Source organism: Alternaria novae-zelandiae (assembly GCF_023758075.1).
Source record: "Alternaria novae-zelandiae strain BMP 2774 chromosome Unknown scaffold_34, whole genome shotgun sequence".
NCBI classification, from domain to species: Eukaryota; Fungi; Ascomycota; class Dothideomycetes; order Pleosporales; family Pleosporaceae; genus Alternaria; species Alternaria novae-zelandiae.
In genome coordinates, this window is record NW_026056994.1 from 123,217 (window position 1) to 149,051 (window position 25,835).

A 25,835-nucleotide genomic window follows, 5' to 3' on the forward strand; every position below is an offset into this window, starting at 1 on the left:
GCTCATGCTGTCGGTATAGCTGTCGGTATAGCTGGCGCCGACGGAAGTGACGTCCTGAGTGCGCATCGTGATGTTCGTAAACTTGGTTCGCTCATGGTGTAGTTGGGACGTCGGAAACGTCAGGGTAGAGACAAGCTAGTTGCCGCGATCTCGCGCGACCAAAACAAGCCAAGCTCTCGCGACCGAGTGAAAACAGGGAATTCGTAGACAGGTGCTGAGAGCTTCGTGGTCTTGGTGTTGCTGTGGTCCCTCGCTCAGGGTTAAATCGGAAGCTTCGAGTATTCGCGCTAGCCGAATTAAGCCATACTACGTCATTTGCAAGTAGGATGGCGAGCCTCATGTTAATTGTCGCGTGCACAAACGGCTACTCCTGAGATATTGTGTTCTACGCGGAAAGATCGAGCTCTTGGATGTTCTTCGTTCATTGATACATGACACTACGTAGGCGGCAATGCGACAGCGGTTGTGCCACTCGTCCTTTCATACCTACCTAGGTAGGTACCTCCTGAGGTCAACATGGACTTCCTTCCGCTCTACCCCATCCACGACCATCTTCTAGGCTTATCACACCCTCCCAAATACCGATAGCAGCATTGTTCGCTCTCCTGTTAATCACGATTAGTAAGCGCTGATTGCGCAGCGTTCCCTGGCAAATACAGCCACGCGGATCTGGTTCAATCTAATATGTATCTAGAGAAGCTTGTTGTGTTTGCTGCATCCGTACCAGGGAACATCTCTACTGTTCCTTAAATATAACGATACCGTATCGTCCACCACTCCGCTGAACATCCTCTTTCAGATCTTTTGCTCTAACAAGAGCTCACTACGGATAAAAGCTTTTAGTAGTTGAGTATCAGTATACGAAGTGCGGTGACCTAGCCACGTGTCTTCGACTAAGTAGCGGAGTAGATGTACCATTGATACGCACTACATCAAGTGTTTTCTCAGCGACAGGATTTGTATTAGGATAACTGTCTATGGATCTCGATGTAACTATCATACAAAACTCCGTAAAGGAAAGACAGCCCCGAAACAGTAGTGTGTATGACCCCATGTGAAGAGCTACCGAAAGCAGTGTGGTAGACTAGTACGCCCAAGTGCTCTAGAAGAGCGCGCACCAATTCTCAACTCTTTGAGTTTTGTTAATACGAGCAGTGGTGACTGCGTAAAGCATGAAATGCTTGGGCAGGCCTTGTAAGGGCCCCACAGTCTCGTCTTCAGATGGTACCTCATATACGACTTGATCCGCGCCCAGGTTTTTGGGTTCTTTCTCAGACGTAAATCTTGCCTCTCCCGCCTTCGCCTCCGCGTACTCTATAGCCTTGTCTTTGTCTACGAAGACTTGGACGCCGCCCTTTATTTCGGAGGGAATTGAGCGTTGTTCGAAATACTTATCAAAGCGCCAATTCGAGTCGTTCAAATAATATTTTTCTCTGGCGGCCGCCTTCGCGCCCATTATATATGGAGATGAGAATTTGGCTGGATCCTTCGCAATGTCTCGTTTAATTAGATTTTCAAACCATCGCATTTCGGCTTTTCTGACGCTGACGTAAAATACCCTCAATCCATCTCCGTATGTAGCCTTTGGTTCTTTTGGAGGTCGGTATTCGTCCATATTCTCGCTTGCTGCGAGCTTCTTCATGGCTATCGCGGCATCCTTCTGGAACCCTTGGTTGAGAGAGATGGTCTGCGTTTCAAGGTCGAAATTACTACCTTCGTAGGAGGTAATGTCAGTCCATATCGGAAAACCCCGCGACCAGCTAGGATTTGAAAACGCAGCTGTGACAGCGGTGACCATCAGGACTTTCCATTCGGCTCGTACGTTGGGGTCCGTAGGTTCGGTACGGCCTTCTAGCATCTGATCGGCGAAAACTTTTGCCTCCTTGTCCCAAAGTTCCTTGTCGCTGCTGAAAGGACCGTAGAACCTCTGCATCTTCGTCTCGTTTTCCGTGATGATGATCCAATTCGTGGCATCAGCTTGATTGCCTTCCTGACTGGACATGATGAGAAGTTGTGTTTCGGTTGAATGTTTGATCTCGAGACTCGAAATTGGTAAATAGGATGATGTGCAAAAGACTTTGGTCGTTTGCTTGAGTAGCTGTGTGAAGGAGTTATAGAGTCCAAAGCTGCCCGCCCTGGAGACCTTTATACCTTCCCAGAACATGACTCTTCATATCAGCTACATGCCAATACAGTCATCGCATGACAGAGCGAAGCGGATATGCTCAGTGATGACACTGGTCTTCATAGTCATACGGAGAGTGTACCACCTCCAGCATCCGCAGCATGAGCTGTGCGAGGTCCGCGATGACTTACTGCCGCGATAAGCGAGTCTTTGCGGGTTCTACATCGGTCACCATCTCGCGATTAGGACGCCGAGAGATCTAACCAGCGGGAAAGTGCGCTCGAGAGACTCATCGAACACATTTCTACTAGCGGAGTAACACTCATCGATGTGAGCGAGGTGGGCTAGCATTCCGATACGCCGCTGCACGTCTCCACATAAGGCTCCTTCGACGAAAGTCGTCCGTCAGCTCGGGTTCATGGAGGGTTACGCAGTGCCCGGCACAGACGTGAGTTCTTTGTCAACAAGGTGGGACCGAGGGACTGCTCCACATAACATGCGCAGAGGCCACAGGCTCGACATACGGATAGGTAGCGACCGTCGCGTGACTGTAATTCTGACTGTAATTCTGATGTCGCCATTAGGTGTCAAAAGTAGACCCACCCGTACGAAGAAGCTCTACTGTTCGCCGCTCTAGTCACCTGGCATCGCGACAGTGTGCCGCGCCTCCGACGGCCACTCATTTCTGTCTCTATACGCTTTTTTTTCAACGAACAAATGCCATGAAACTTACTGTGTACTATGTCAACGGTTGATACATGCCCAGATGTAGCTACAACGTCCCTTTGACATCTTGCCACAGGTGCAGCACCGAGCGCCAAGAGTTTTGATACTTCATCGTATTCGACAAAGTGAACCAGTCTAATAGAAAACCACACCACGTATGTTCTGGTAGAGAGGGTAGAAAAAAGTAGAAAGATGATGGTTGAAGGGAAGTCGGAGCCCTGGAGTGCTTTGTGCTTCAGCCGGGACTGAGCGTCACCGGCTAGCGTGCCGCATCTAGCCGTGACGTGATCAGCATACACCAATGTCTACGCCTACGCCTACTTACTACTGTAAGCGCATGGACAAGTCCTCCCTCGATAATCGTAGACAAATGACTTGCATAAAAATCTCAGTTGGATAAAACTATACGAACGCTATTGCCTATAGCAAAAGCGATTTGAAAAGGATGAACGATAGGTATACCCAAGCGCCATAACCGTATCTGTTATCCAGGTTCTTCTGGTGCTGAAACGCCAATGATGCAAAAAGAAAACATGTTCTAGACTTCGTATCTTGCTCGACCTTGCCCAGTGACCTCATTGCCGAACAACCGTCCGGCGTCAACACAGTACCGAGCCTCTCCTTGCCCGTCGCTTCCTACTTCACTACCCCAACACACAAGCACTGCGTCCAGGATACCCCCGAGGACTCCTTCCATGGCGCCTAGAGCGCCCCAGCCGATTGCCGCGCTGATGAGACCCACGACGTATGCGTATAGACTGCCCTTGTATGGTACAGACCCGCCGACTTGAAGCATGCGTGCAGTCGAGACCCATCCACCGAAACCGAGAGACAATGTTATGACCCAGCGGATGGCGTGGAGAAGCAACTTTGCCAGACGGTATGACTGAATCGATGGTCGGCCATGGTCCTTGAACGAGGATGGGCCGAGGGTTGTGGTTGGCGAAGCAGCGGAGATGAAGTTCATCTGTGACAGACCGCGCGCTGCTTGATTGAGAGGCACACCGTGGATGGAAGCGTAGGTCAGGGTGAGCGGGTTCGTCAACGCAGCGATGGGCGTTGGCACGACTGAATATGCGCACATGCCAATCATGCCCGCCAGTCGCCTTGGAAGTACGATGAGGGGAAGGCGGACCAGGAGTGAGATCAGTGTCGACAAACAGATCGTGCCGGCCATGGTGTAGGTCGCGTGAGTGAGAGAGGCTTGGACCACCGTTCTAGCCGCGGGTGCAGGCACGCTGTTGCGGTGGAAGTACCATTGAGATACCGTGGCTGCCGTCGTGGCGCGTTGCACACCCGCAATGACCGCCAAACCCCAGAAAAAGTCCAAGAAGAATACAACACCAAGCCACCACGTACTAGCATCGATGATCCATCGGGACTTGTTGCTAGCAAAATGGCCGCCAAGGAATAGACGTGTGAACATGAGGATCCATATCCACGCCCAGAGTATCACAGCAGCTAGTGTTGCAATACCCACGAGTAGCAATGGGAATTGCGCTCTCAGGATCTCACTTGAGAACTCCAACATGCCTGTAGCTTTGTCTAAAGAATGTCGTGCCTTGAAGATGGTGTACACCCAGAACCCAGCGAAGCACAAGGGCCCAAACGAAAGCCAGCGCATCAGCCGGTCTTGTACGCTATCGCCATGCCATGACCCTTTGAAGCTTGATGCGAAAGGGTATACAAAGAAGGAAAACGATATCACTGGTACCGCCAGTAACATTAATTGCACCAAGGGCCGAGCGAAGGACCGAAGTAGCGATAGCCATAGGACTCCGACGATGACCGAAACCAGTGTGTACACACCAATGAGGTGGAACGACGAATGCAGGACAGTATATATCGTGTCGCCCAGTGGGTTCTTCTTGCCCGGTGGCGACTCTTGGAGAAAAGAGATGATCCATGTGCCAAAGATGGCACACTGCACGATTATGAAGAGCTCAGCCCAGAAGAAGTTGTGTCGTGGCGCCGATGTGGGGTTCTCTGGTACGTCGTCGGGAACGGTCTGGCGATCCGGACTTATTGGACGTGGGTGTTCAAGCAGAGTGTCTTCGTCTGTTTCCTGTGGTATCGGTAGGGTGTTTCGTAGTGGGCTGCGACCGCGCTTCGGCCTCGGCATGTTGCGAAACTGTTGGAAGGGTGGCGGTGGTTCGTCCTGGTGACCCAGGAGCTCGTCTCGGTCCAACTCTTCTATACTCCCCCGATCTGTAGAATCAAGCTCCACATCTACGAGGTGACCTCTCCCCCTGCTGCTGCGGTCTGTAGTCTCAGAGAGCGGCACACTTGACTCTCTTTCCTCGTCTTCTGGGTTGTTGATAACGGTCGATCTTCCGCGAGCTGGCTTGTCGCCCTTCCAGGAGCTCTTAATCCCTCTCCCCAGACCATAGCCGGGAGCTTCATTCTCGTCCCTGTCCGCACCTATCGTATGATCGGATCGTTGGCCATGTTCATCATCGACCTCAGATGACTCGGATAGATTGCTTGCGCCAAACTGCCGCCGCGAGCGTTGCAGCGCGTATTGGTCTGCTAGGTCCCTGTCGTGCTCGGCATGGTCGTCCTCCTCGCGAAAGTCATCGGTGGCGGAGTAGAAGAGTGGCGCGGGCGCGTTGGATGTTCGTGAAGCGAAGGCAAAGCGGCTCATGGCCTGCGAGTTGTATGGGTTGGGCATGTTGCGACGCTGGAGGTAGGCTTGGGAGGCGCGCGAGGACGGGCGCTGCCTGTCGGGGGCGTTGCGGGTTGAAGTCGGCTCGGGCTGGCCCAGTGACAGCTGCGACTGAGACTGGGAGAGGAACTTGGATGCATCTGGGGAGCACGCACGTCAGTCACGCGAGTCCATAAGCTGCTCAAGACACAGGCGGCGGATCTGTCACATGTACCCGATAAGGCACCAGGTCCACTTACATTCAGAGAACATGATAGATAAAGTGCGCGATAGATGTGTATATGCCTAATGAGCTCGGCGATGGCGGCCAGGTATATCTATCGCGAGCAAAGTCCCGAAGCGAAGGTGGCTCAGGTGCGAGGTCAGCGGTCGTGAGGCGGTCGAGCGCAAGGGTACCGGAGTACAAGAGGCAGCCGCGGATGACGCAGCCTAAGAGACATGCAGCTGGGGGCCGGCAGAGTGCGCAGTGGCCAGCTGGAGATGGTAGAGATGGCGGTGGTAGGGCGGTAGCAATAGGACAGCAGGGAGCTCTAGCCCGCCTAGGTGGTGAGTGAGTTGAGTGGCTGGCCGGGTGCGCTGGAGTGATGGTTGCTCATCTCATCATCGTGCCAAGCCAGCGCGTCGGGTTATCGATTGTCGGGCTCACGTACCTCGTGAACATGCAAGGCACGCGCTATTCCCTAGCCCCCAGAACTGCTCCACCTCACATGCAAAGCATTCGGTAAACTTGTCTCTACGGGTCTGCAGACAATTTTATCTTCTTCTAGTCGTGCTCGTTTGCCTGCAAATTTGTCCTTATAGTGGTTGTCCGAGTCAAGGCAACCCGACTCCTGCTTGTCAGACTCATGTTTCGTAGTGGCAATCAATCAGAGCTACAGAGAAAAGCAAGATGGCATGGAGCCGAAGCTTGCGCAAAGTAAATTGCGACATGCTTTTCACGTTTGCCATGGGTCGCATCCTTCGACTGTGGCTCAAGCAGCTGCCGAGCTATGACCGCATGGCCGGGACCCTGACCTATCTCACTCACTCACTATCGTCCAACTGGCTTCCTGTCAAACACACCCAAAGCTTCAACTTGTGAAATACTTTACACTACATACATTCTGCAAAATAATTACTGTATTCGAATACGTCTACTGCATTTGCTGTGAACCGCCCCATAAGCCTGCACCCGAGGTCGACGTCTACACCAGCCACACGGCGTCACAAAGCACCATGGCGCAGCCGTGGGACTACATAGCGAAGATCGTATCGTTAGGCGATTCAGGATGTGGTAAATCAAGTGTATGCGACACCATCCCCGTTACCCAGGGCCTCCATGCTAACGCCTCACAGCTAACAGTCCGCCTCTGCGAAGGCCGCTTCTCACCACACCACGACGTAACTATCGGCGTAGAGTTCGGATCGCGCATCGTTCCTGTCGGCCCACCAGCGTCGCATTCCCTGAGCATCAACAACCCCTCCAAATCCTCACAAGCACAAGCGCCCGTGTCGCCGTCGAAACAAAAGCAGGAGCAGAAGCACATGAAGCTTTCGCTATGGGATACAGCAGGCCAGGAGACGTACAAGAGCATCACGAGAAGTTACTTTCGGGGCGCATCGGGCGCGCTGCTAGTATTCGATATATCGCGGAAGAACACGTTCCTCTCCGCCACGTCATGGTTGCACGACTTGCGGCAAATCGCCGAGGAAGGCATCGTCGTGGTGCTCGTGGGCAACAAGTCTGATCTTGCGGGGTCGTCTACCGTAACTGATTCGGACGCCGCGAACAAGCGACAAGTCACAAAAGAAGAGGCTGAGGAGTGGTGTAAAGCGAATGGCGTCATGCAGTACGTCGAGACGAGTGCCAAGAGCGGAGAGGGTGTGGAACAAGCCTTTTTGGAAGTCGCAGAGCGGATATACCAAAATATAGAAGCTGGCAAGTACGACTTGAACGATCGAAGGAGTGGAGTCAAGGGGCCGGGAGGCGGAGCGAATAGGGCAGGCGTCAACCTAAATGACGCGAGTAAAAAGGGAAAGCAACAGGGCTGGGGAGGGTGCTGCTAAACTTCGGTATATACTGATTTGGGTCAGACCATCGTGCCTATGGGTACATTATGTTGGCATACATTGTTGGGCGTCAACAGAGCAGTGGTCAGCTCGTACATAGCGTTATTGTAATGAATCTATTATCGCTTCAGCGGGTACGTTGCCCCGGCCAGAGATCGTGGTCGTGCTAATCATTCTATTATCTAATAACTTTTTCGTTCAAACTTTTGAGGTGTCTCGTTGTGGGCTCTGACCATAAGCGTGACCATAACCATGGATGAACAGGTGCTCTGGAGCCTACATTACTACAACAACGTAAGGTTTGAGACATATTAGGGCAATGTAGCCCTATCAACTTTTTTTGGATACACACCGTAAGATATGGCTATCCAGCTTTTCGCTTAGGGGTACCGTGGTATTGCAATGACCAATCGCCAACAAGGCATTCACAACTTGCCATCGTAGTACTATGGTAGTCGATCTTGTAAACCAAGGTACAGTATTACAATCAGCATGAAAAAAATCACCTGGAGTAGTATAAGATGAATTGCACTTTCACCTTCGTTTCTTCTTCAAACTCATCACAACTCATACAAAGTCACACAGACTGAGACAGATTTACAGAACATTACACAACTTAACACAGACCCAGTACATCTTGGAAACGATGCGCTTCCTAGTAGTGTTCCTCCTTTGGCTCAGCACCATAGCTGCCGCTTTCCCAGTTGGCTCTCACGTCGTCCACGAGAAGCGAGAGGCGGACCCGATAGGTTGGGATAGAGACTCACGTGCATCAAGGGATGCAGTACTGCCGGTGCGAATCGCGCTGAAGCAGCAGAACTTGAAGCACGGCGAACTCTCACTCCAAGATATGCATAATCGAACCTCACCCAACTTCCGTAACGTAAACCTGAACTCGTCGTTTATGTGATATACTTACATATCATAAAGGAAAGCGCTGGACGGCTGAGCGAGTCCATAGTACATTTGCGCCTCATCCAACAACGACAAACGCGACTCTCGACTGGCTCCATGCAGCTGGAGTTGAGGACAGTCGCATCACGTTCTCAGCTAGTATGTCATGACGCATCGTGCCCGAGTATAATGAGAACTGACAATACGTAGGACGGGATTGGATCATGTTCCTAGCCACTATTGGTGAGGTTGAGGACCTATTCCATACGGAGTATTACAACTTCCATGAAAAGGAATCCGGCGGTCTTCGCATGGCATGCGACGACTACAAACTTCCACAGCACGTTCGCGAACATGTCGACTACATCACGCCCACAATACAGCTCGACGGCTTACGTCCAATGGCGCATGTACAAACAGCGACGAAGCCCATGGCTATTGCTGATCATATCACTGCCCATGGTGGTGCGGATGATCTGTCGACCTGTCACATCTTTTTTACCGTCCATTGCTTCCGCGCTCTGTACAACGTTCCCATTGCCAGTCACAACAATACCGGAAATGAGCTTGGTATTTTCGGGCTTGGTAACTATCTCTATCTTCCAGACTTCAAAGAATACTTGAGAAACTGGACGTCCCCTCGGATTCCCCTGGATGTTGAGCCAGAATCCGTCTACGTTTATGGTGGCAAACCCGGAGATCTGTCTCTGGCAGAAGCTGACAAGACAGGTGAGACTGCTTTGGACGTTCAGGCCTCGACCTCCATCATCTACCCTCAAAAGGTACGATTCTATCAAATTGGCCAGTCGAAGTTTATTAACGGTTTCGATTTATTTCTGGACGCGTTGGTGAGTATCTTGCTATCTTCCACGTGACGCAGCAACAGCTAACGTAGCTAGGATCCTACATACTGTACCCACCCTGGCGGCAACGAGCAGTACCTTGGCCCGGGATTCCCCGAAAACGATGAAGGAGAAGGCACAAAGAACGGACCATGCGGAGGTGCGCCAATGAGCAACGTCATCTCCATCTCATACAGCTTTTTGGAGAGCCAGCTCTCTCGTGCTTACCTTGAACGCCAATGTCACGAGTACATGAAGCTGGGGTTGCAAGGCGTCACCATCGTTGCCGCATCAGGAGATATTGGCGCTGGGTCTTCCGACCAGCAGTTCGCACCATCATTCCCTTGCACATGCCCGCATGTAAGCATCCACTCATTCGTCCTTTCAATCTCATTTTGCAGCTATACTCATCTCCAATAGGTCCTTTGCGTCGGCGCCACAACATTGCAAGATGGTACCATTGCCGGCGGCGAAATGGCAGCCACGTTTTCCGGCGGTGGATTTTCCAACGTCTTTCCCCGTCCAAGCTACCAGGACGACGCTGTCTCGGGCTGGCTTTCCAAATCAGCACCAGCATACGGAGAAGGGCGCTATAATCGCTCAGGTCGCGCATACCCAGATGTCGCAGTCATTGGCGTCAACTACCCAGTAGTGATTCTCAATACCACGAGACCTGTGAGTGGTGCGTCGGCTTCTGCACCCGGCTTTGCCAGCATGATCAATATGATCAATGACGAGCGATTGGCGGATGGCAAAGAACCACTTGGCACTTTGAACTGGGACATATACGACAATCCGGAGATATTCAATGATATCGTTGTGAGATATAATCCGGGAGGCGGTATGGATGGCTTCCCAGCGGGTCCGGGATGGGATATGGCTTCGGGACTCGGGAGTCCGCAGTATGATAAGATGCGGGAATTGTTATTGTCAGATCTGTGAGAGAGCATGTCGGTGGATGCGGTGAAAGATGCCGAGCCAGAATTGCATGATTGTGTGTAGCAGTACGATGCCTTCTTCGGCATCGTGTCCTTACCCGCGAGGAAAACAACACTTGGAATCAAACATTTCGCATCCCCCTTTCCGTCCCTCCCATCTCTTTGAGTCCGACTCCGTAGAGGCTTGCGCGTTCTCCAATAGCGTCGCCAAGATCGTTCGATCACGATACGCGTACTCGTGGGGTTGATTAACTTTCGCCCAACGAACCTCCAAAACTTAACAAAGCAAAAACCGTAACACGCAGCGTGCACACATCGAGATGTTGTCATGAGAGGATGCGGCATCCTCCACGGACTAACGCCCACGTTTCAATATCCCCGTCATATGATTCGCGAACAGGCCCTTTTGCGCTGATACCATGCCCAGGTGACCGTCTCGAGCGGCCATGACCTGGCGAAAAGCAAATGAGTACATTGCTGAGCTGGGGTCTAGCCGGGCCGCTAAGCTCGCATCGAACTCTTCTGCCGAGAGAGGTATTCTCCGGACTACCCCCATGGCATGGACCAGCTGGTCTCCATGGTGGCTGCCCGGGAAGAAGGTGCAAGGTCGCTACTGCCTTCCTTCTAGGACATGCGGCTTGTGGAACCTGGAAATATCCATGACAGCCCGGACCGTGGACGTGGGTCGCTGCGAGGCTTATCTTCGGGCTTGTTAGTGATGTTGCGATTTCCGGTGGAGATTAGGACCGCGTCGCAAGGTCGCATCCCCACGCCCACAGCTGGTCGTCTCTCGGATTGTGCGAAAGCAGTACTACCGGTGGCAGTTGAGACGCTACTGACGCGGTACAGGTAGCGCGGAAAAGCTAAGAAAGTTCCGTTGGGCGGTCGGTATGCTTAGGGCTTAGGCTAAGGACGATCTGATAGCTGCAACGCAGAGCTATGGCGGGGATGATGTGCCGTGCAACAGCATGCATGAGGCTCAGCTGCAGGCCGCAGATCCTTTTGGTGGCCGTTGGACAGGATCCTCGCAGAAGGACAAGTCGGTGAACGAGTCATGGGGTGATCCAGAATCGAAGAATCTGGAAACGAGGAGGCGAGGCGGAGGGCATCGTCTCAACACGGATACGATGGCGGTCTCGACATGTCTAATTCGCATGGGCGTCGGGATAACCCCCAGCCCCGAACTTCGACCCGCTACCCCAGGTGCATAGATAGCCAGGCTGACAGCGGAGGCCATGCGCGCGGGTTGTAGTCGCCACGACGATGGACGTTGGGGGTTGTTGCATTATTGCCAAGGTGGATGAAGACGCGGTCTGGTCGATGCAAGATGCAAGCCTTGCGTCGGCGACGCAGCCGACATGCTTCCAAGCGTCGGTGTTCCTGGCGGACCGCACCCCCCACGCAAGCCGGCGGCGGTGAGGTTCTGGTGGACGCAAGCCACAGCCTTTTCAGTAGTCCCTTGAACATCCTTCACCTAGCACGCAATAGTTGTGCACCTCGCACAAAATCGCCTGCCAACAGGCACTACGGCGCAATTGTGGCTCCCCCATCTGCGAGCGGAAGCGGGAGCGCAAAGTCTGAAACCCCTGTCCAGTCTAAAAACTGGGTCTTGTGTAGAGACGCGTCAGGGCAAAAAGTTTGAATCTATTCGGGGTGTGTCGTGAAGTTGCCCAGGTGTTGCGGCTCAGTTGGGGCGTTTTGGCGTTTTGGCACGCACCACCAGGCCGCGACGTACACAACACAATGCAAGCCGCAGCCTCCTTTTGCCAACCCACGTTTTCCAAAGCACAGGCTATCAGCCTGCGAGTCCCGACTCATACTGTGTAATCCACCATGTCTAGACCCTCCGAAAAAAATAGGGGCCCTAATCCGACTTTTTTTGGCACCATGCTCAAGGTTCTACGCATGTGCCCACAAAAAGGATTGGGCTGACGCTTTATAAATACTAGAGCACCGTATCTCCCTCTGCTCTCATCCACGTATTCCAGTATTCTCATTCCATTCTCACATTATTCTACCATGCCTCCTCAAGTCCCCAGGAACCTGCTGCGCGCCGCCCGCGCCCGCGCTGTTTTCCAGTCCACTAGGCCCTCCCGCCCTGCTGCCCTCAGGTTCCAGAGCTCCGAGGCCGTTCGCCGGACACCTGAGAACAACAACGTTTACAACGCCCCTCCCAGGACATCCTCCCAACGAAAGGAGGAGAAGTTTGCCGCTGGCACCACCACATCTCAGCGCCAAACACCAGCAGCTCCCCTCAAGCTCAGCAGCAAGAACCTCTCCCAACTCCAGAATGTCGCCGTCCCCACCTATCAGCGTGAGGGTGTCAAGCAAGGCATTGTCCACGTTGGTGTTGGTGGTTTCCACCGAGCCCATCTCGCAGCCTATGTCGACACTCTTCTTGAGCAATTCGCCGTAAAGGACTGGTCCATCTGCGGTGTTGACCTTCAGCCATTCGCTGCTCCCATGCGCGATGCCCTGAAGCCCCAAGACAACCTCTACACCATCATCGAGCGTGCCGCTGAGGGTACCACTGCCCGCGTTTGCGGTTCCATCACCGACTACCTCTTTGCTCCCGACAGCGCTGAGGCTGTCATCGCCAAGATGGCTCACCCCGACACCCACATCGTTTCCATGACTGTCACCGAGAGCGGTTACTACATGAACGAGAACACCCACCAGCTCCAAACCGACCACCCAGATGTTGCCGCCGACTTGGCTGGTGAGCAGCCACCCCGCACTGTCTTCGGTTACCTCTACGCTGCCATGGAGAGGCGCCACGCCGCTGGTCTCCGACCCTTCACCGTTCTCTCTTGCGACAACATGCAGAAGAACGGTGACATCAGCCGCAACATGCTGGTCTCTTTCGCCCGCCACCAGAACCCTGAGGTCGCCGACTGGATCGCCAACAACGGTGCCTTCCCCAACTCCATGGTCGACCGTATCACTCCCCGTACCAACGATGAGGACAAGGTCAGCCTAGCCGAGAACTTCGGTGTTGAGGATGCTTGGCCCGTTGTCACCGAGCCCTTCCACCAGTGGGTTCTCGAGGACAAGTTCGTCGACGGCCGCCCACCTTTCGAGAAGGCCGGTGTCCAGATCGTTCCCGACGTGCACAAGGTCGAGGAGTACGAGATGATCAAGCTCCGCCTCCTTAACGGCAGCCACTCCGCTATGGGATACGCCGGCCAGCTCGCTGGCTTCACCTACATCCACGAGGTCATCGGCCACCCCGTCTACCGCCAGTTCGTCATCAACATGATGAACCAGGAAGTCAAGCCGCTCCTTCCCCAGATCCCCGGTGTCAGCGTCGATGACTACATCACCACCCTCCTCGGCCGTTTCTCCAACCCCACCCTCAAGGACGAGCTTCCCCGTATCTGCCTCGGTGGCTCCGGCAAGATCCCCCAGTTCATCATGCCCAGCATTGCCGAGCAGATCGTTGCCAACGGACCTCTCCGCCGCCTCACTCTCGTAGCCGCCGCCTGGTTCCGCTACAACAGCGGCATTGACGATGCCGGCAAGGCCTTCACCGTCGACGACCCCATGGTCGAGGAGCTCCAGTCCTACGCTGCCCAGGGCCCCATGGCTCAGCTTGAGATCAAGACCCTCTTCGGTAACGATCTCCGTGACGACAAGCGCTTCGTTTCTGAGCTCAAGGCCGCATTGGAGGGCCTCGAGCGCGAGGGCGCTCTCGCTATGATTGAGAAGTACGCTTAAATGTGCGTTCAAAGAAAGAGATACCCCCAGGGCGGCAAACGTTTTGTGTCGCTTTCAACCAGGCTTTAGGTCTTTACTTTTTGGCATTGCATGCGAAGCATATAGATGATAGATGGGTTTTCTACTGGCGTTTCCCAAAAAGAAAGTGTTATACTGAGCGTTTTTATATAGCATTTTAATTACAGCCTTTGATCGTTATACTATCGTCTTTACCTGTCTCAAATTGTATCGTTGATTCTCCCATGCTATCCAGGTACACAAAAAAAAGCGTTCCTCACAATTCACATCCCCAGCCTCCAGGCGAACATCACAACGACCCACAACAAACACTCACAAAAGAGCGGTGTCTGGCATCATTGCTGTCAAAATCGCATTCCCCATCTTTCCACCCCCCAACCAAAGATCTTCCTCACGCGAAGGAAGCCGCGGAGAACCCATGACGTCAGCATGACCAGCGTATTCTAATCAGCGCTGGACACCGCAAATGTGCTTGATGCAGGCCGCTGCATCCTTATCTCCACGCTACCCATCGCCATTTCCTCAACAACATTTTCGTCCGGTCTATCAATCGTCTCTTGCAGCTCTTCGTACCTTCCCTAGAAGATCAAGTCCGCCGCGACAAAAGCTGGTCGCCTGTATCCACTATGATTACACAGATGACGATATGTTCGCCTCTTGCGGGGCAACTGCAGCGAGCTTGGGGTGGAGTGGTGGAGTGGTGGAGTCCCTCGCGTAGGGAAGGGACTTGCTGCTGCATGCCCACTGCAGAATGGGCTGAGATTGCGAGCCGGGGGTTTTTGGACCCTGTGTTGACGGCGCTAGGCTAGCCGCAGGGACGCTAAGGTAGAGGTCCCACTGCGCCACTCGTGTTTTCTACGCGCCGGTTCTTGTCGCGTGCAGTTTCCTTCGGCTTGCCGAGTTGCGCCACTGGAGTTGTCTAGCTTTTACTATCGTTCGTTTCTATTCTTGCGCGCTCTAGCTCTGATGAACCGTTATCGCTTTCACCGGGAGCTGCGCTATCCCTATGTCGACTCTGCCTGCGGATGGTACGCCTTGTATACCTGTATGGCACCCTCAATGCTTTGCACCAGACCGAAGAAGAGAGTAAGACCTATCGCCACAATCGCTATCCAGGAGTTAAGCCAGTGATCGCCTTTCTTGCTGTCTTTCAGGGCTTTCAGCAATGCCTTGGACGTTGGCGTGGCTTCCTCGACTGCTTCCCCCAGTAAGACCAACCGATCACGCCAGAACTGGAATCGCTCCAGGCGCCTGGATGGATGCCCAGGTCGATAGCGACCACATTCTGCCAATGTGCTGTCTATCGGCATCTGCGCTGAGTTTGCTCGGCCTTTCATTGATAGCCACCGTTTCGTTTTGCGATCCGACTCCGGGAACAGCAGAGCCAGCGTGTCTAGCGTTTCTTCGATAAGACCGTCTGGGAAGATTGAACTGCACAGCTCCATTGTTAACGTCGCTACTTGGTCACATGATAAGGATTACACACCTCTCGATGGCCATCATCTTTCTCAAGAACGACGCATGATGGAAGACACAGAGCTTCTTGTCTCCTTCAACGAGGCGCAAATGATCGAGCAAATTATCGGTCCAAAGCACCTCAATACCTGACATTCGCTCAATGTTGTAGCATACGAGATCTGCACTGACAACATTCTCATTGGGATCCAGTTCGATCTCTGGAGGCTGATTGAAATATTCATGCACGGCATCCGTGAACGTGCCTTGGTCCCAGGGCAGGGAATGCTTCGCGGATATTTCGGATGAAAGCGGTCCGATGCTGATCATCGCAAAGATGCGAGTTGCTAGCTTCAGAGAACCGTCCAACATCTTCTTCTCATCTGCGCTGGTCCTCTGCGTTTTGAGCGTTTGGCGTAGCCTTTCCCTGATTTCTCCTTCGTCAGCCGCGTCTTCCAGCAGGTGCGCAACCTGCAAAAGGCTTCGATGCGTTCTTGAGCAGAGATGGGCGCCCTCATCAGTGAGGGCTGCATTACACTCCCGAGTGTAGTATCCAAAGTATGCATCCCATGCGAAATGAACTATTTTCGGCGATTGTACTCTTCTTCCTCGCCATAAACGCTGCACAATCTCCGCCCTAGCCTGGGAGCTGACGGCATCCTGGAGGACTTCATCAAGCGGGCCATATAAGGTCGCCATCTTGGAGTCGAGTGTTTTTGGAACTCGCTGCACGACCATAATCTTGCATGTGGCAGACCCGTTTATAAGTTGGCAGCTCGCAAGGCTCTGCACCGCCTTCATGGGCTTGCATCGCTGACCGGTCAAGCTCGCAAGACCTCCAATAGCAGCACCCCGCGACGCCTCCAAGCGGCTGAGCCTTCATCACTCAAGTAAACAGCAACCCCTCACTTTATATTTTCGATTGATTCGCATGTCTTCTGCGTATGTTCCAAACGTTCTTGTTTTTATGCCCTCCCAATTCGCGCCGTGTAATAAGCCAATGTCGTAGGCTCGTTGGCACACGTGCAGGGTGTGAGACCATCATGGGCGAACGATACCTTAGCCGAGCCAAATTCTGGAAATCCGCGACAGAACCCTATCCGAACGTCTGTGCATGTATCGGAACCGGAATCGGCATCTTCCACGGTAGACACTGGTGGCATGCTGCAGGACCAGCCAGGAAGCAGTTCAGCATCGTCGTGCCTGAAATTGTGGAACAACTCAACTCGGTATTTACGGAGCGATACTCTAGCATCGTAATTTTTCATCTATACATGATAGGTCGGTCAGCGGAATCAGCGATACCTACCATCATGTTCTTTTGCGAGGAGAAAGAACCGCGCAAGATGGCTAAGAAGACTGTGGATGAAGGTGGACTCTTGGTTAAACTCCCAGGATTTCGAACCGGACATCTTATGAGACGACCTGGAGTTGGGAACCTGATACAACCCGCAGGGGGAGGTGAAGAAGTCCAAAGATCGAACGAACCTGAACCGGCGACTGAGGTTTACTTCGATCCCTCCCAGCCTGTGACGGCTATCGGAATGCCCATTTTCGTCAAGCAAGCCGACAATGTTTTGCGGAGAGCCACAGCCAATGCTGTCTTTCACGGAGAAATACCTGTGTATCTTTCCGTCGCACATGTGTTCCACAGCGACACATCGTCACCGCCCGCTACATCGATCGCTGGTGACAACAATTTTGACTTTGGAAGTGGAACCGAGGACGAGGTTGAAGACGAGTGTTTGGCCGCAACATCACGTGCGAGTATGAGCTCATCGGAAGAAAGTCCCAACGACAGATCAGAATCACTGCCTCCCGATTCGACGTCTTCTTCACCTCCGCCAAGTGGTTACTCTGAGGTACATTCAGTTCCTAGTGATCAAAGTTTACCAGATATGGCAAATCTCGAGCATTTGGGCGACATGGTAAAGTATTCCCTAGATTTGGACTGGGCAGTCATCGTTATCTTCCACTCGAGCGTCGCATCTGCAGTGCACGAGCTCACATCCAAGATGTCAAGTGAGAATCAAAAGGGAAAAGCAGCCATAGAATCTGAGGTGACCAAGGTTGTGGCGCATACTTCGCGAGGACTTATCACCGGACAACTTTTTCATGATGCTACTTATGTGCGACTCCCGGGCAGTGTGACTTTCCAAAAGGTCTACCAAACCATACTGGACTCACACTTGGAATGGGGCGATTGTGGGGTTGCGATACTAGACGCCGTGACTGAGCAGCCTCATGGTCATGTCGTTATGAGCTCTGCGACCAAAGAGGTTGTATATATCGTACCAGCAACTCAGGTCTTCGGGGACTCAGGAACGCAATGGTCCAAAGCTGATCCTGATCTTCAAGGTTCGTGTGTTTATCCAACATGCTGTGCAGTTGTTATTGTCATACTGTACTGATAGATTGAAGACACCATCACACCGGCAAAATCCTCTCATTACAAAGCGCCTGGTTTCAGGTTAGCGGGTCGGCATCCATCCAGGGATGTCACCCCACTTGCCACCCCACCGTACGCTCCATCACCCATTAGAAGAGATCGGGGTCCGAAGCTCGGGCCTTCTTGCGACTCCTGTGTTGCATCCAAAAGGAAGTGCAGCAAAGAGAAGCCAAGATGTGAACGCTGCCGCTGCGTCAAAATAGTATGCACATATAGCGCTCCAAGACTACACGGAAAACCACGCTTGGCCATAGACTCGGGCTCTATACCAGATTCATTCTCCTCGCTCTCAAACTGCGAAGGTACGTCTTTTCCGGTCCTCTAAATGTCTCGCTTCGTGGGTAGTCAATAGAGTCTCCGTGAACACAAAGAACTGACATTTTGTAATCCAGACATACAACCACGAAGTTTTGATAAACCCCCGACGAACAACCAAGATCTTCAATGGGCAATCGCCACCCACCCCGATGACTTTAAATCTAGCTCCATGAGGTCGACCATCCGTCGAGCAGCCATGGGGTCATATCTGGGAACGCACACAACGTCCAACAGTAGTTCATCAAAGTCGAAACCCTATGAACCGAGGGAAGAACCGACCAACCCGGGTTTTCGATGGATAACCGCCGCCCACCCAGAGGACTTTAAATCTAGCTCCATGATGCAGACCGTTCGTCAAACAGCCATGGGATCATATCTAGGAACGCACAAAAAGTCCGACAGTAGCTCATCAATGTCGAAAACCCATGACAGCGCATACGAATCGAGAGAAGAATCGACCAACCCGGAAGAAGAGCAAGGCTCTGGGAAGAAGAGGAAGCTGTAAGCGGAATACTCATACAATCACCCGCTTCAAGCCATATGGGCTTTTACATCAATTTGCAGTTGAGACACCGATAACCAGCTTGAAGACATCAAATACAGCATTAGAGAAGACATCGATCAATCTATTTCCCCAAGAAAAAGATTTAATCTATGTGCCACCAAACAAGGACTCTACCGAAAGTCCAGACTACTGAATACCCGGCCACCGACCGATCCAACCACCCTTAACCGGTACCTGACTGTACTGCACCTGTTCCTGCTTGCCACTGGAAATTTGCTTCCTCCACAAAACACCGTTCAAGGTGTCGAAATCCCAGTCGCCAACGGCATCTCCTTTGTAGTCCATAGCGAAGGGGTTAACATCGTTCTTCCATCCCTCCGTCTCCGCCTTCAACCCGTCCCCCTCTTTCCACCCAGGCGGCTTAGCGTCTATAAGCAGTCTCCATCCACATGGGCACGTCGAATCCTCTGGATTTTTGACCTTCCCGCACAGCCTCGGTCCGCACCTGATCCATCGCCACACAACGGTGTATCTCTTCCAGTTGTCTCTCTCCCGGGTGTCGACAAATGTCTGATAGCTGGTCTCTTCCGCGGGGTCTTGGCTGTTCTGCCAGAGATATGTCTTTTTGGTGGTAGAGTCCTGAAGGACCTTCGAGCCATTGATGCCACTTTCTCGAACTCCTTTTCCTACTAAGGGATCTGTGATTTCGAGACCTTGTGTGGGGTTTGTAAAGTAGAAGGGATTTCCGTATTCGACATCTACGATGGGCGGAGGGGCTCTGTAAAAGGGATCGTCCATGGGAATGCCTGTAGTCATTTTGACTTGCTGGATGGTAGTGGGTTGGATTTGTGGTAGAAGACTTCGTGTGAATTTGGTTGTTGCTCGGATATCGATGCTTGGGTAGATATGCAGTGTAGAAAGTGAGATACCCTACTGAACTTCCGCCTTTTATACTCGACAGACGTCGCACAGTGACTGTTCTTTCGCGCTTCGACTCAAGACCATCGTGGCATGTGAGTCTAGCGGACCTCTGAATGTGCAACTAATCCGACCCTAAGTAACCGTGTGCACTACCAGAGACGCCCAAACGCGATCTGAGCAGCTGGCGTCCTAGAGTCGCCAGATGCCACACCCTGAATCATCACATGCATTACACGAAGCACCCAGATATGATCTGAGCGGCAGGCACCAGCATGCTTACCAATTGCCACATCCACCCAAGGTTGGATTCTCAAACGACCCACAGCTCGTTGACTCCTAGCAGAGTTCTTAACATTATCGTGAACTAGCGAAGAGCGGGTCTCGTGCGACCTGAGGAGGCAAAGGTACAAAGAGATCGAGATATCTCAAACATGACTACGTAGTACATTGCATTCCTGTCCATGTTAGTGACTGTGCACTTTCTCCCGCCATATATAGACGAAGCAATGCCTCTAGTCCTTTCCGAAGGCTTCATCAGTGTATTCACAGCAGCGGTTCCCCTACCCTATACACCAAGAAATCAAAAAGGGTATCGTTGCGCCGAGTATCATCCAAACCCATCCCTTCGTACACGTACATCCATGACGCCAGTTTCCAAACAGTCCCAAAAACCCACCGCGCGTTGCCTACGAAGGCGTCATTTTGATGACTCCAAATCCGTCGTCTTTCGGCGTCGCCCTTCCTCCACCGACCATAAATGTCCCACTACCCTTCTCGTCGAACCAGCGACTACTCCTATGCCAGCTAGGAAGGTTTTCAGGATCTTCGTCTTCGTTCAAGCAACCCCTCCTGCAACCGCCGTTTTGCCGCCACTGCGTACCAGCCCACCTCATACAACGCGCGAACTCTGCACACCGGCCGTTCCTTCGTTTCTTCTGTTGCGAGAAGTCTGTTAGGGTCTGCCGAGGCGTGAGACGCCGGAGGGTTATGACGGCGTGTGCGCAGAGATCGGGTATAGGGAGTGGAAGGTGTGTAAGCGCGAGCGCTGTCGTTTCGAGCGATTCGAGACTGTAAAGAAGTTCTTCTGGCGCTGCAAGGAGGAAGGAGACTGGCTGTTGCACTACAACAGAGTTGGAGATGAGGCTCGAAGCTTTGCGCCTCAGTATACGCCTGGGCCCAGTCTCAACCTCCTTTCGTTGCTCCGGTTCGATGGCTGGTACTGTTGGTGTGACTGCTCTGACCATCGCATCGTCCAGCTCCTCCAACGCTCCGATCGCAGCGCCATCTACCTCCCATTCCAGGACTTCTTTGTCACAACCCGCCATGCCCATGTAGATCAAATCTTTCAACTCCATGAGCAATTCGAAGATCATGCGCTGGGGTACGGGCCGCTGTTGGAAGAGTGTTTGTATCGGTGGGAGAAACCTTTGCGCTATCTCGCCGCCTGTGTATAGATTCTTTCCATTTGCGAAAGGAGCATTGTCGGCCAATTGTATCTCGATCCTCGACATCTGACGCGACAGACCAGCAGCAAGGTGGCGGATCTGGATGAGAGGGTTTTGCGTGAGCGAAGACTGCAGGGTAGAAGAGAGATCTATTGTGAACAGTTAGTATATGCGCATACTCCATCAGACTCCAAACACCATCCCAAGTACATACCCGTGAACGCCACCTCTCCAGCCAATGCCACTAGCGCTTCAGCGAGCTCTTTTTCCTTTTCTTTCAGTTCGCGTCTCTGAGCCTGCATGGCCCGCCATGGTACAACGAAGCCGATGCTCTTGCCACCGACGTCGATCGCTTTTCCATCTGCGACCTCTTGCGAACTCTCCACAACACCGCCCTTGGCATACTTCTTGCCCTTCTGGCCGCGAGCATCATCTTGGTGGTACTGGAATGCGAGGAGAAGGTCGTTGTTATCTTTTGTATTGCGAAGATTGCGCCAGACGCTTAGGACGGCGTTGGTGGAGAAGATTTGTTGATACGGCGACATGGTGATTGCGCAAGTGGATAAGTCTTCACATTGCTGATGTAGAAACGATGAGGGATGCGACAGGGTGCCGGTGTCATAGATCTACGGCGAGATCAGGCGTAAAGGGCGCTTTGTTAGCAGGTTGGCGGACGCGATGAGATGGAAGGCGAGGACGACCCATGTTTGTCAACAGACTTAGCCGCATTGGGATGCAACACGTGGGGCCGCGTGTGAGGGGCAACGCATTTACCACGCGCTACCCGAGATAGCGTGTCAGACGCGCAGGAGGTAATGTTCTGCTCTCATATTTTTGCTCGATGCTTTTCGTGTACATCGACGTCGGAATTGTGCCTTCGTCTAGGCTCTATAATACATTCGTATAGCAGCGCTCCTTCCCAATCAATCCTGAAAGATCAAACACAGCCCCAACCAATTCCGAGTATGCTGATGCGCCGAAGAACACCCAAGTATGCATCGCTGCGAACAATGACTGAACCAACTTACTTCAATTTCATTAGATCATGCCGGCCATGCCACTCGACGCGTATGCCATGGGCTTGATGTTCGGATGCGCAACAGCGTCGAACTGGGTGAACTTGAGCTTGTACTCTGGGCCGATCTTGATGAATGCGCCCTTGTTGTGGGTGCTGTCACAGTAGTTGGGTGCCGAGAAGACCGTGATACAGCGTCCGTCGTGCTCGACTTCGTAACCTTCCATGCGTACTTCATGCGACCGAATGATGGCCTCGAGACCGTTGTTCTCGCAGAAGCGCTTGGTGATGTCAGGTCCGAATTGCAGACCGACACCGCGTTTGCTGGGTCCACGACCTGGGTTCGTCTGCGGGTCGGTCCAAAGCATCTCCATCATGAGCCCAGACTGTCCCGGTTGACGCTGCTTGAATCGGTCAAGCTTTCGCACGTCATCTAGCGTGACCTTGTCGTCAGAGAAGAGGCCACCGTGAAGCACAAAGTACTTCTTGCCGATGAGGGTGGCCAGAGGAAGCGCGGAGAAGGACTCCGAGAACAGCTTAAAGACGCGCTCGGTGTATTTCGCCCTGCATTCACCCTCGAAACCGTACATCCTGTTCATGTCGTCCGTCTCGTGGTTTCCGCGGTTCAGGAAGAAGCTATCGGGGTATAGCCATTTGTAGGCGTAAAGCAGCAGGGCGATCTCGGTGGACCAAGAGCCTCGGTCGACGAAGTCGCCGTTGAAGAGGAACGCGTTCTTTTCGGAGGGCTTGCCGGCGAGGTTGAAGATGTTCATGAGATCGAAGAATTGACCTAGGCTTGTCAGTACGCAGTCAATCCACACTTTCTTGGTAATACCCACCGTGAGTATCACCGCAGACGGTGATCTCTTTTCCATCTGCGACATCGTGCTCGACCATAGTGGGCTCCTTCTTGACAATGTCCATGACTGCGATGATGATCTGGTAGACGTACTTCTTGGCCAGCTTCTTTCCGTTCTTGAATCGCTCAATCATGTCTTCGACAAACTCCAGTGTCATCTTGTCTCCCAGCTTTGCGCCATCGTATGAGGGGTCTACGGCCATGTGTTCCAAGTCTAGGCCCTCTGCTGCCGACGGCGCATCTTCGACCTCGATGGCCTTGAGGAAGGCGTCTCGCTTGACGACCTTGTCGCACTCGGCCATGCGCAGCTTTGCGTTGGCATCGTTGGGGGCTTTCTTGACGACGAGCTTCCAGTCGCGGAGCGCTTCACGGTGCTTGAGGATGGCGGTATTCGCTGAGGCGCGGCGGTAGTATGCCTGGTGCTGCGATGAGCGTCATGATGACGATGTGAGTTTGCGACAATAGTACCTTGACGTTGTTTGGGTCCAATTCAATCGCCGTGTCGGCGTCTTGTATAGCGTATCCATACTGTTCGAGCTTGATGTATGTCTGGAGGATAGATTAGTACATGCTCGGGAGGCGCAGGTGGGCTGTGTACTTGTGCGCGGTTGGTGTAGAACGAGGGCTCTGCGTTGTAGGCCTCTATCGCTTTGGTGTAGAACTCAAGGGCATTGTCCCATTCCTGGTTCCTGAAGGCATTGTTGCCCTGGTCCTTGAGCTTGGTGGCTTCGTCGGTCGGGGCACCCATGATGTATCGACGCAGTGCGGGACAAGCTGGGTTATGCGAGGCACGCGGGCAGCGGGTGTAGTTGCAGAAGGCGCGACGGGCTGGTGCACCTGTTGGTTGACGGGAGGGAAGCTGCGTCCCTGCGCGTTAAGAGATTTGAATAGCAAACCAGTGACGTACGGCAACAAAATGAAGGTGACCTGTCGCCCGCACTGCCCGCCGAAAGTTATCAAACGAGTCTGTCCCGCCATCGCCTGGCCTTGCCGCTAAACGCCTCCACCAACGCCCAACCAACCAGAGACCTCGGCTCCGACTAGACATCATGGCGCGCAAGGGTAGGGCAACGGTCAAGACACCTAAAGATCGCTACATCACCGTCGACTCTGACGGCGACGAAGTCGAGCCTGATGTCACCCCACCTCGCGCTACTACAAGGCCCCGAGGAAATAGCAGGGCAGACGAGGAGCCATACTTTGCGCACGAGTTGGAGAATGTCGATCCCGTAGCCTCGCGTGAGCGACTAAACCTCTCTAAAGCGGTGCCCGAGTCAGGTCCAGAGCCAGAGCGCCGACAGCCTCGCCAAGCTTCCGGAACCGTGGAACAAAGTAGGACACTGGCGGACGCTCTGTTTCCTGTCAGCTTCAACAACGACCTCCGTCCTGCCATCGAGTATTTCGGGTCGCCTACATCCATCTTCGACAACCAGACTCCGCTTTACCATCAAGCGCTTCTGCAGCAGCCCCATACTCCTCCTCAGAATCCTCCTACACGTCCGCGCACTGCAGGTCGAGGTCGCGACAACTCTTCTCTAGACGCCAATCTCCCTGGTCGTACCGAGCGCCCCGCTGTCACACTCAAAACCCGCCATCAGCCAGGTCAGCAGCCGCCCGCGTACCCTCGTACCAACGTCGAGAAATCCGAGATGGCACAGAACATGATCCAGGGCGGTGCGCACATACCGCCAGGCCAGCAACGCAACATGCGCGCCTGCATGGTCTGCTCCATTGTCCGAACCCAGAACCAGTTCCTCACCCAGGGCTGCCCCAACTGCGAAGAGATCATTGAGCTGGCTGGCAACCCCGAGCAGATCAACGACTGCACATCGCAGGTTTTCGAAGGCCTCATCACTGTCGCGGATACATCAAGGAGCTGGGTCGCCAGATATCAGCGTCTTGAAGGCTACGTTCCGGGCGTCTACGCGACCCAGGTCGAAGGCATTCTCCCGGAAGACGTGATTGGAGCGGTGGAGAGCGCGGGTATCAACTACGTGCCCAGGGACGGCAGTGAGCAGGATATGCTTCCTAAGGACTAGATGGGGGATCGTCCAAGGACAGGAGCAGAAACATTTGTCGGACGCGGCGTATGAGAAGGAGAGGAATACCTGCATTGCATCTTCAGCGACGGAGTTACGGTAAAAGCGCATCTACGGGTGGCTTGATAAGATGACACAACAGCTTGAAGAATTGATCTCATTACAGCATGGAGCACAACGTGACTGGTATCGGCGTGTACATTCCTGGTGTTATACTGGTGTTCTCGCATCTGAGGCTGCCGCTAACGCTCCAGTAGATCGCCATTCGTCTTGACCCCCAATGTATTGATCTAAATCATCCATTCTTCCACATACGACCACAGGATCATGAAAATTAGGCTTCCCGTCCGCTCAGCCATATACAAGCATGATACCGGCGGATTAGTAGTTAGGTGGGTGACCACTAGCGAATCCCCGCTGTTGTATGTTTTTGCCTACACAAGCTCTTTTTTGCCGATTTTTTGCACTCAACGCCTTATCAGTCTAGGTCAGCAGCTCTAAAGACGCCAGTAGTAATGAAGAGTGTACGAGCCTCACATCGCAAAACACGCAAGCCCACGATGCATCAGGCAGAGGATGTGAAGGCTCTTTTTGATACTCCAATCAACAATGACGAACTAGAGCTATTCGAGCAGGCTAGGATCAACGCCAAAGGCAACGCGAAGAGACGCGACGATGAACGAGTCATAGCCATTGCGATAAAGCAAAACTCGATACCAGCTCTTCGCTATCTTATCAAACACGGCGTCAGCATCAAGCACATCAATATCTCTGGTGAAGAGGTTGCAATCGCAACTCTCGATTTCTTGCTTACTCATGGCTGGGACATCAACTGGGCAGGAGAACCTCGATCTG

The 25,835-nt window shown here is 53.0% G+C and overlaps 10 protein-coding genes across 10 annotated transcripts; 4 read left to right on the forward strand and 6 right to left on the reverse strand.

The window, feature by feature from the left end:
* Positions 1–1,102: 1,102 nt before the first annotated feature.
* J4E88_010488 (uncharacterized protein) lies at positions 1,103–2,002 on the reverse strand (the record flags this gene model as incomplete). The annotated part of the gene is made up of 1 exon (XM_049404079.1): positions 1,103–2,002. The coding sequence occupies one exon, from the start codon at positions 2,000–2,002 to the stop codon at positions 1,103–1,105; it is 900 nt and encodes a 299-aa protein (XP_049250170.1).
* Positions 2,003–3,389: 1,387 nt separating this feature from the next.
* J4E88_010489 (uncharacterized protein) lies at positions 3,390–5,768 on the reverse strand (the record flags this gene model as incomplete). The annotated part of the gene is made up of 2 exons (XM_049404080.1): positions 3,390–5,656; positions 5,756–5,768. 2 exons carry the CDS (start codon positions 5,766–5,768, stop codon positions 3,390–3,392), a joined length of 2,280 nt encoding a protein of 759 aa, XP_049250171.1.
* Positions 5,769–6,731: 963 nt separating this feature from the next.
* On the forward strand, positions 6,732–8,475 carry J4E88_010490 (uncharacterized protein; the record flags this gene model as incomplete). Its single annotated transcript, XM_049404081.1, has 3 exons — positions 6,732–6,800; positions 6,852–7,521; positions 8,228–8,475. The coding sequence occupies 3 exons, from the start codon at positions 6,732–6,734 to the stop codon at positions 8,473–8,475; spliced, it is 987 nt and encodes a 328-aa protein (XP_049250172.1).
* A 208-nt stretch (positions 8,476–8,683) lies between these two features.
* On the forward strand, positions 8,684–10,243 carry J4E88_010491 (uncharacterized protein; the record flags this gene model as incomplete). The annotated part of the gene is made up of 3 exons (XM_049404082.1): positions 8,684–9,307; positions 9,359–9,661; positions 9,722–10,243. The coding sequence occupies 3 exons, from the start codon at positions 8,684–8,686 to the stop codon at positions 10,241–10,243; spliced, it is 1,449 nt and encodes a 482-aa protein (XP_049250173.1).
* Positions 10,244–12,258: 2,015 nt separating this feature from the next.
* On the forward strand, positions 12,259–13,956 carry J4E88_010492 (uncharacterized protein; the record flags this gene model as incomplete). Its single annotated transcript, XM_049404083.1, has 1 exon — positions 12,259–13,956. The coding sequence occupies one exon, from the start codon at positions 12,259–12,261 to the stop codon at positions 13,954–13,956; it is 1,698 nt and encodes a 565-aa protein (XP_049250174.1).
* Positions 13,957–14,978: 1,022 nt separating this feature from the next.
* On the reverse strand, positions 14,979–16,128 carry J4E88_010493 (uncharacterized protein; the record flags this gene model as incomplete). Its single annotated transcript, XM_049404084.1, has 2 exons — positions 14,979–15,405; positions 15,461–16,128. 2 exons carry the CDS (start codon positions 16,126–16,128, stop codon positions 14,979–14,981), a joined length of 1,095 nt encoding a protein of 364 aa, XP_049250175.1.
* Positions 16,129–18,887: 2,759 nt separating this feature from the next.
* Positions 18,888–19,517, reverse strand: J4E88_010494 (uncharacterized protein; the record flags this gene model as incomplete). Its single annotated transcript, XM_049404085.1, has 1 exon — positions 18,888–19,517. One exon carries the CDS (start codon positions 19,515–19,517, stop codon positions 18,888–18,890), a length of 630 nt encoding a protein of 209 aa, XP_049250176.1.
* Positions 19,518–20,308: 791 nt separating this feature from the next.
* J4E88_010495 (uncharacterized protein) lies at positions 20,309–21,612 on the reverse strand (the record flags this gene model as incomplete). The annotated part of the gene is made up of 2 exons (XM_049404086.1): positions 20,309–21,216; positions 21,282–21,612. 2 exons carry the CDS (start codon positions 21,610–21,612, stop codon positions 20,309–20,311), a joined length of 1,239 nt encoding a protein of 412 aa, XP_049250177.1.
* Positions 21,613–22,105: 493 nt separating this feature from the next.
* On the reverse strand, positions 22,106–23,689 carry J4E88_010496 (uncharacterized protein; the record flags this gene model as incomplete). Its single annotated transcript, XM_049404087.1, has 4 exons — positions 22,106–22,872; positions 22,922–23,363; positions 23,410–23,490; positions 23,540–23,689. 4 exons carry the CDS (start codon positions 23,687–23,689, stop codon positions 22,106–22,108), a joined length of 1,440 nt encoding a protein of 479 aa, XP_049250178.1.
* Positions 23,690–23,990: 301 nt separating this feature from the next.
* J4E88_010497 (uncharacterized protein) lies at positions 23,991–24,980 on the forward strand (the record flags this gene model as incomplete). Its single annotated transcript, XM_049404088.1, has 1 exon — positions 23,991–24,980. The coding sequence occupies one exon, from the start codon at positions 23,991–23,993 to the stop codon at positions 24,978–24,980; it is 990 nt and encodes a 329-aa protein (XP_049250179.1).
* Between the last annotated feature and the right edge of the window lie 855 nt (positions 24,981–25,835).